This window comes from Macadamia integrifolia, unplaced genomic scaffold (assembly GCF_013358625.1).
Source record: "Macadamia integrifolia cultivar HAES 741 unplaced genomic scaffold, SCU_Mint_v3 scaffold2029, whole genome shotgun sequence".
Classification (NCBI taxonomy): Eukaryota; Viridiplantae; Streptophyta; class Magnoliopsida; order Proteales; family Proteaceae; genus Macadamia; species Macadamia integrifolia.
In genome coordinates, this window is record NW_024868470.1 from 4,060 (window position 1) to 14,095 (window position 10,036).

At 36.1% G+C, this 10,036-nt stretch overlaps 1 protein-coding gene across 1 annotated transcript in view; it reads right to left on the bottom strand.

Annotated features, from left to right (window-relative positions):
- Positions 1 to 9,345: 9,345 nt before the first annotated feature.
- LOC122065473 (NADH dehydrogenase [ubiquinone] iron-sulfur protein 6, mitochondrial) overlaps positions 9,346 to 10,036 on the bottom strand; it is a 13,224-nt gene continuing 12,533 nt past the window's right edge. Inside the window, exons 2-3 of the mRNA XM_042629280.1 lie at positions 9,840 to 9,924; positions 9,346 to 9,685 (exon numbers count right to left, since the gene is read on the bottom strand). Of these exons, the coding sequence (XP_042485214.1) occupies positions 9,576 to 9,685; positions 9,840 to 9,924 (195 nt within the window). The 3' untranslated portion in view covers positions 9,346 to 9,575. The remainder of the gene's footprint in view (positions 9,686 to 9,839; positions 9,925 to 10,036) is intronic.

The window sequence follows — 10,036 nt, forward strand, 5'->3', positions numbered from 1 at the left end:
CACACAGTTAGTTGGGACACCATTTGTAAGTCTAAAAAATCAGGAAGACTGAATCTGAAAGTAGCTTCCAATATGAATACTACTCTTCTTTCAAAGAAAGCCTAGCAACTTCTCAATCCTCATTAATCTGTTTGGGGGAAGCTTATGAAATTGAAGTATTTTTCTCGTTCTGATTTTTTTTACATTCATACTGTCCTTCATCATTTTCTTGGGGTTTGAAAGTCCATCCATAAATCCAAATCTGCTTAAGGGTATTCACTATCAGGTGGGTGATGGCCTCCATCAATCCATCATTAGATCCTTGGATTCCGAGCTGCCTTCCAGTATGTGGGGTGATGTCCCCACATACTTAAGAGTGGGAATAGCCCCTTTGGGTCCTCACAAGTCGTTTCCACTCCGAAAGGGTGGGAGCGCCAAGGAAGAAGCAAGGTTGGTGTCAAGGGGATTCAAACCCAAGTAAAATGCTTCCTGAGGCACTTTAGCCACTCCCATTATCAGCTCCTAAATCTTGCAGATCTCTTTATACATTGCCCTATGATTTCTGAGGTCTGGTCCATACCTTCCCTTTTCTCCTATGGGCATAACTATTGCTGATTGGATATGCATAATATTATCTTTGAAAATGAAGGTCTTAGCTAAGTTTAAGATATATATATATATATATATATGACTTATCTCTTTAGTTGATTTGGATGAATTACAACTCCAGTATCTATCAATTTTAACATTCTGATGCTAGTGATATTCTTTAGAATTGAAATCTTCTAGTTTCTTTTTCTTTTCTTTTTTTTTTTTTTTTTTTTTTTTAATCCAAGGTATCCGGGTCAGTTTTCGTGCTCCTCAGCTAATCCTCAAGGAGACTAGCATAGCAACCAGCATCACAATGATCGTAATCCAACAAGTATTATTCATGTCTCTTGGATCCACCTTACAACTCTTTTATCAAGGTAAATAAAGATGGATCCTCACTTAGTGCTCTTGGTCATTCCAAAAGTGGTGGTGTGTTTAGAGATCATGGGGTTGTTAGAACTCCCTATGGGTTTGAGATTGAAACCCTATGGAGGAAACCACACAGGAAAAACAAGAACACGAATCTAATAAAATTATAGATGATCGATTTGTACCTTTCACCAAGTATGTTGAAGATGATTGATGTTGGTCACTCCCACTTTCGCTCTCTTGGCTTGGCTATGGATCTTCTACAACCCCTTAAACCTCCTTGGTTCTCTCACTTTAGTGGTAAAGTGGGGAAGAGTGAATAATGGTTGTAGGGACCCAAAACCTAGTATTTATAATACTGTCCTGCACTCAAAACCCTAAACCACAATGGGTTGAGCCAGCATATCCCTAAGCTTGAGAGTGGACCGAACCGGTTCATGCAATTTGACTCTCACCCATTTAATCAACCCGAATAATTAATTTAGCCCATAAATCCAACAATCTCCCACTTGGGCTACATTAATTATAAGGATGTCTTTTAAATTGGTGTGGCCATAGAATCTTATTACATTAACCACTCTTACTGTGATTCAGTTGAAAAACCACTCACATCGAATAACAGCAGAAGATACACCTCAATATACGGCATACAACTTTCTGTTATTACAAACATAAGTAAGTTTCTTAACACGAATCTATGTGGGATACCATCACAGAAATATTGACATATCCTCAAATTACACTGTTGTCATTCCATGTAGGTCCTTAACTGTGATATTAACCTTCACTGTGGCAAATCCCCTTTGATCTGTGGTTAATATCTAACTGTGGCCTTCCGCCTATAAACTGTGGCAAATATTGCCTATGAACTGTGACAAATACTGTCTTAAAATGTGGCAAACATTACCTTTTGAACTGTGGCAAAATATTACCTATAACCAAGACAATTACTGCCTATAAAAACATTCTTAAATGAAATCATAAACCAAATATTTCAATAAATAACTGTGCATAATGTAAATGCTAAAACTTAACCATAATTCATCAAACTGTGCCCCAAAACATACGGGCTAAGGTTCAAAACATAAACAAATACTAAACAAAATCAAAGCTCCCACTAATCAAGCATTTCAAATAACTGTATGTAAAGAAATCCTAACTACTTGATGGGACCAAATTTTACTTGCTCTCAATTACTGGTGATCATTCTACCTCACCCTTTCTTGGTATCATCCTGCTTATCAGCCCCAGAATTCTTCCTCTTCTCTAACAATTTCTTGAAAATAAAACAATCATTCTTCACATGTCCTTTCTTATGGCACCAGAAACACTCTACGTTGTTGGTATTCTCTTCATCCTGAGCCTTTTGAGATGTGTCAAGTTCTTGAGAGCTATTAGTCCTGTCATATGGCTTGACGCTTCCTCTGTTGGAAAAATTTTTGTTCCTTCTGCTTGGTCCACCAGAAGATCCCTTGTGAAAAATTGCATGTGCACTCTCAAACCTAGTTTGTTTCAATTTTTCTTCCTCTTGAGTGCAAATGGAAATGAGCTCATTTAGGCTCCAATCGTCCTTCAGTGCAATGTAAGTAGATTGGATAACCTTATACTGACTAGGGAGGGTATTCAGTGCAATGTGTACAATATATTCTTCATCGATCTGTATTCCAAGATCCTTAAGTTTACCAGCATCAGTAGCTACACCCAAAATGTATTCTCTAACACTCCCACATCCATCATACCTTGTATTCATTAGTCTGGTCATCAATGTGGTTTTCTCAGCTTTCTTGTTGTGTTGAAATCTACCTTTAATAGCATCCAGGAATTCTTTTGCAGTGTCTTTGATCTCTATGTTCCCACGTATAATTTCAGGAACTGCCTTTTTTAAAACCAGTATGCACTTTCTGTTTGCTTCAGTCCATTTCTTAAACTTGGTCCTTTCAGCACTTCTGCTCGAGTCTGTGAGAGGCTCAGGTTTAGGCTCCCTAAGTGCCAAGTCTAAGTCAAGAAGACCTAAATGCAATTCTAATTCCTCCACCCACTTTTGATAGTTGTTACCAGTGAGTATTGGGATGGAAGATACATAACTTGAGGGAACTGCCATCTTACTACAGCAGTAACAACAACACAATACATGCCAAATATCAAAATATAAACCATAATATAAAAGCATGTAATACCATCAATATATTTTAAATAAGAGTTACAACTAAAAAATGTATCCCTATCCTTTGGGACAGGAATTAGCTGATGCTCTTATATTATTCTTTTAACTGTGAAAACAACACTAACTTTGGAATTCAATCACCTTTGGGCAAAAGAACTCCAAATTCAATGTCCCTTTCTGAAATGTGGATGATTATCCTCAAACCTTGATGACATAACCTTTGGGAAAGTATCACCTTTACTGTTGGAGAAGATACAATCGAACTGAATGTACCACTTTGGTGGGTTTCACTCAGTTCTATCATATCTTTCCCATTGGAGATGTATATCTTTATGTTCAAAACATACATATAAATGTCACTAGGACAACAATAACCATACAAGAGTCACAACCGCAACTACATTCCTATCCTTTGGGCTAAGAATGCACTGGTCCTCTTGTAAATTTATATTTACTGTGAAAAGAACAATAACTTTTGAAATCCCCTCACCTTTGGGCTTAGGAACCTCTAGGTTACTGTCATTTTCTTAACTTTGGTGACATCACCTTTGGGCAAATGTCACCTACATTGTTTCCCTGTGAAAAATCATGAAATAATAAGATGTACCACTTTGGTGGATTCCACCTCATCATTTCATGGTTTCCTAAAGCAAAATTACTTTGCAACTAAGAATGAGCGGAAGCTTACACCCTTTTCCATATTAACATATCTCAATTTAAAAAAAAAAACTTCTCAATTTCATGGTAACCAATAACATATATATTTTTCAAAGCATTGATTTATGCCATTTTGTTTCAATGATTGAAACTAAATACAACATAAAATTTCAAATAAATATGTCATATTAAAAAATTAGATCATTAAATGTGGCCCGAAACAAGGAATCCAACGCAAAAAACAGATTTCAATTTGGCCTTAAAACGAACCTTTAAATGAAATTTAAAGTAGTTTAAATAAAAACGCCATTTTATTTCAATGATTGAAACTAAATACAACATAAAATTTCAAATAAATATGTCATATTAAAAATTAGATCATTAAATGTGGCCCGAAACAAGGAATCCAACGCAAAAAACAGATTTCAATTTGGCCTTAAAACGAACCTTTAAATGAAATTTAAAGTAGTTTAAATAAAAACCCAAAATGAACAAAAACCAAACAAGCCTTTGAGTTTTTATTTTTTTTTATTTTTTATTTTTAAATCAATCAAAACCAACCGGTTCGGCCATATGAGTTCCGGGTCAAATTTAGGTCAATTAGTCAATGACCCGGTCAACCTTTGACCGAGTCAAATAGTACATATGAGTTGACCCACTGTGTCACCGGTTTGAATCGGTGGGGTTTTCGAGTTGAACCGGCAATGACTCGCCGCCGTTTTTTTTTTTTTTTGGAATTTTTTTCTCTCTCCTCCGGCAGCCGGTTTCCCTAAGCTTGAGAGTGGACCGAACCGGTTCATGCAATTTGACTTTCACCCATTTAATCAACCCGAATAATTAATTTAGCCCATAAATCCAACAGGGGTCAGTTATTTTAGGATTTGCTGAATATGTAGGGGTCAGTTATGCCTTTGTGGTCAAAGCCATTACTATATGGACTGCTTTTCAATTAACCATTGTCAAAAAAAATTCTCACCTGATTGTGGAGAGTGACTGCTTAATGTTTGTCCATATTCTTAATGGTTTATCTTCATCTATTCATTAGACAATTTCCAACATCATTTTAGACTTTAAATCTCTTAGTAGCTACTTTTGGAGGTGAAGTTTATTCATACTTATCGTCAGGAAAACACAGTAGTAGATCTATTTGCTTCTTTTTATTCCAATCATAGATTTTTTTATTGTATGGAATTCCTTCCCTCCCCCTTTTGTTAATCTTGCTATGTACATTGACCTTTATAGTTATCCCCTCACTCGTGAGGTTGGTAATTAAACTTACTTATGACAGTGGCTATGACGATAATAGCAGTGGCAACAGAATGACGACAGCAGCAACAATGGTGGCAGTAGCAAGCAGTGGAGAAACCCCCTCTCCTCCTTTATGATGGTCATGCATCTTTAGTGTGATCTACGTAACTCATGGCAATTTGCATGCACTACTACCAAATGTGTCATATGGAAGGATGATTTGGAGAATCTAACCATTGAATAGAAAGGGCATGCTCTAGATCAAAGTTAGCAGAAACGTGTTTTCATTTTTTACTGTTTAAAACATGTTGTCCGTATGCTTCCAAAAAACTGAGAAAAAATGCCAAATGACAAGCATTCCCATTCTAAACTTGTCTCAAGTGTCTTTTTTTCTTTTTTCTTTTTTTTTTCTTTTTTTTATTTTTTTTTTATTTTTTTTATTTTTTTTTTTTAAGACTTCAAACTTGTTGAACATAATGATTACTTAACTAATGATATCTTTCTCTTCCGAACTCCACTCGACCTAATTTTTTTGCCAACATGAAGCTAACTTGAAAGCCTACATTTCTTATTATAACACCTTCAACTAAAATCAATGCATAGACCCTGAAATTGAGCTACAAATTTATGCATCTCTTGAAAAGTGTTTTGAAAGTGATGTCTCCTAACTTCAATTGAACATGCATCACTTTAAAACTGCGGTAACTTTTTTACAAAAATGAAAAACATCATAGCCAAGCATAATTGCTAAACAAGACTTTGGACATGTTTTTTTTTTTTTTTTTTTTCTGTTATGGTGTATGAATTTGAATTGGTGTTAGATCATATTCAATGATGTCTTAGAATGTATAATGAGTCAAAGAATATATATGCATTAATGTTGGATGTTTTAATTATTTTGAACATTAGATACAGGTATTCATCTTATAATTCCTTAATTTCTACTAGTATATAGACTTTTTTTTTTAAATCTGCATGTTTAAAACCCATACCGTTCGTTTATTATTTTTTACTATTTGTTTGGCCATATCGTTTGGAAGTTTTCACCATTTAAAATCCATACCATTTTTTTTTTTTTTTTTTTTTTTTGTCGTTCCCATTTTTGCTAACTATGTCCAGATTAGTTATGGTTAGACACTAATTTTCACAATAAAACTCAATTATTTTATAGTCTATGTATCATTGTATTGACATTTTTCTCTTGTGTTTTTAATCATCCATTTATTTTTCAAGGGTTTATACCATTTATGATTGAGTTCAAACTTGACAGGTAATATTGGGGCACTTTAAAAAATAAAAATAAAATAACCCTAATTGATCTGCCACGTGATGGACATTGGGTCCAATCACACATGTCGGACCTAATTATTATTTATTCTAAACGTATTATGCTTCAAAATAATATTTTATATGAATTCTAAACATATCTATGTGCATCTTTAGTATATCTTGCATGTCTAAGTATCTCCTCGATACCTCTTCAAGACATCCTTTAAAATCACCCTCTTGAGACACTGAGCAAACTGATATTTGAACCTTGGTCTACATGTCAAATCTCACAATGTATAACAAATATAACCATCATCTAGTTGATTCTCCCTTGCGCATTTTAAGCTTGTAAAATATGATCAAATCCATAGGTGTCAAATATCAGTCATAAGGTCCACAATGTATTAGAACTTTTCATTGTTGGAACCTGGCCAAGATTGAACCCTTAACTTCGACACATTGTGTATTTTTTTGGGGCTAAAATTTACAAAAGGTGATTTAAGGTATAAGAAATTATAACAAGCATACATAGACACACAAATGGAGGGGGGGAGGGGGGATTATTTCAACTTTTTGTGAAATAAGATGAAAACCTAAACAAGGTGACCCCGAGATGCTGAGAAGGCTGCTAAAGGAAATTCTCACCTTCTTTCTTTAACGTGTTAGATCGATGCAGCTAGGTGCCCACTAAGTAGATTCTTTCTCAACATCCACATGTGGGAAACCAAGTCCAATGAACAAAAAAGGGAAGGGTTGGTTAACTTTTGGTGTTGTCCTATGGCTTGAGTGGTTACCAAAAGAAAAGAAGGGAAAAGTTCTCTAAGCAACCAGCATAGAAGAGCGCACTAATGATTAGCAACAAAATAGTTTCTTATTGAGTATATCATTTCATGTGAAAGAGAGGATGAGCACTAAAAATGCATTACTGTACTTTCTATGGTTTGCTCAGAAAACCTCTTCTGATAAAAAAATAGATAAAAGAATATTATTTGGTCATATGACTCTCACACCCAAACACAGGAGCATGGAAAATTAGTGTTGTACCTCTTATAAAATAAAAATTTATTCATATTGATGTCCCTAAACATTCTAATTGACCCCTATTCATGTAAAGGTCAGGCAATCAAGCAGTGATCTCTTGACAACAGAGCGTAATTCAGATCAAAATCCTCTGTTTTTCTCATCCATGTTTTTCCTTGTTTTGCTACCTGCAGAACGCAACACGTGGATAATAAGGAGACCAACGGTCAAGATTGAGTGAAGATTATTACATCCGGTGCGTTGGTCTTAAAGTTGTTCACGTGTCGCGTTCTGCAGGTAGCAAAACAAGGAAAAACAGGAATGAGAAAAACAGAGGATTATTTTCCGCATAATTCAGCCTTCTCTGCCAAAAATCAGGCCTCATGGAGGACTGCTTTCTTACCGATCCTCATCCTAGAATAGGTGTGTCAGTCTCTAAATTGCCATGTGGCAACGACCAATTTTATGGATACTTCAGAGAAGCCGTAATATTTTGCAGGTATTTTCAAGTTCTAACTTTTATTAAGAGTAAAGCTGTTTGTATCTCAAGAGGTTACATACGGCTGCAAGCCCCTTGGGATTACATACCGCCATTTTTTCTCTACTTCTTCGACTTTAATTATGTATTTCTTTAATTCCCTGGGTCTTACATGGAAGTATCTTAATATTTTCTTCTCTACCTTTATTATATTTTACTTCTTTATTTGGTTTTATAGAAATAAGATCACCTTCATTGATAGCAAACTTAATCCACATTTAATCGTTAAACATGCTTCTTGGTGGGTCCATCAACATTCTCTACCAAAACAATTACTTGAATCGGTAATGGTTCCAGACCCAGGTCTTTTGACATGGACTCCACCTATCCTTAATCATCCCTTAATGGTTTGTGCTATTGGTTGGCCTGTATGATTTTTTTTCCAATGGTAAATTCCCACTATTAATGACCGACTACATAATGACAGGAGACATTCATGAAGGATGCGCGAGAGCGTTATTATCAAGGCTCAAACTCTCAAAGATGCTTTTAAACGAAAGTGGGAAGTGACAGAAGTATGGAGTAACTCAAACTAACTTTTGACCTATCATCCATTGATTGGCCTCTCAATGTGGCCCCTTTGTTCTTAGATGTATATAAGCACTCGCAGCACTTAACTTTTTGTTTTAAGCATTCCTCCGCATTGGTCTTTTTGATGGCTTAGTGGGCATCTCAAACAGTGGAAACTAAACATAGGTTGTATGTACAAAATTGGGACGGATGTAACCTCTCTTTTCTAACCCTTCTTTCTTTTGAGCAATTTCAAGTTAAATGGCGTCTAAGCCGGTTAAATGGCTCAACTTGAGCCTAGGCCAAAAAAAAAAGGGTATGGTAACAAGAAGCCAAAACTTCATTAGCCAAGTCGACAGTACTCATTTTTTGTATCTATTTGTTCGGTCCACTCACAACCTTCCAAAGAATAAAGATAAAACTCCCCTCCGGGGGTCGGAATGGGTGGAACTTGGAAGGCAGGAACTATGGTTGCGTCGCTGGTGGTGACCGGGGGCGGGGGGGGGGGGGGGTTAATTTACAGCAGTGGTAGCTAAAACAATCTACCTCTACTCCAATTCTTGTCTTCGCATTTGGGGTTTTGGAACACTCATGCAAACATGCTTATAAACATTTAACCTCCAACAACCCTTTTGACTGATGATGTCTCCCATATGAACTGTAACATCACCATAAAAATCTCAATACAAAGGGAAAAGACAATGATAAGAATGGAAGTAGAGGTTTACTCGAGAAGAAGATGCCGGCACTGGAGAAAGGAACTGCCGGCATGTTTGAATGTCCTTTTTAATTGAATGAGGCGAGATGTCGAAGAAGAATCATCCAGTTGCATGATTTCCAGATCTTTGAGAACTGGGGCTGCTTTTCCCAATATTTTACATGGAACAAACAGGGCCTAATGAATCTCTATTCATCCAGATAGGGGTAAAAAGTGGCTAAGATTCAAAAGCAAACTCACTGATTCATCAAAAAATAAAAAGCAAACTTGGCAATTGTAGAGTAACAAGGAAATGGTAGAGAACTGCTTTAACAGATCAACGTACCAGACTTAAGGGATTAGTTAAATTTTGCTTATTTGCTGAAAATAAACAGAAGAAAGTGTTTACCAATACACCAGAATAACAGAAAACTCAGAAAGCCATGACAGGAAAAGAAAGTTGTATTTTCAGCCAATCATGGTTATGCAAGGATTCAATCTTGAAAAACCATTCTCCTACACCAGAAGACCATCTAATGATGATGATCTTGAACATAGCGGAGACCACAATACTTGCAAATAGCAGGCTCGCTCTTGTCAAGGCATATGAATTCAATTGGATGCCCAAGTGCAGGATTGGTGTCTGCATCAGAAATAGCAGCAGACAGTGAGAATTACCATCAGAACAAAGTTACAGAAACGGTTTTCCTTTACCCTCTTCTCTGGAAGATGACGGAAAAACGTTTGGTCACAAGAAATAAGCAAGACTATAAGCTAGCAGTTCGTTATGAACCTACCTCCTTCACAAGCAACAATCCTGCCTTCAACCTTGATGGGTGGCACATCATTGATCAACTCCATTGGAGATTTTTTGCTTGTATCCTGTTAATTATTACATCAAATAGATTCCCTTCAGAACATAATATTTCAAAAAGTTCTAAAGCAAATATACGATACAAATGCAGCGGGGAGGTGTTTGGGGTGAGGTGAGGTG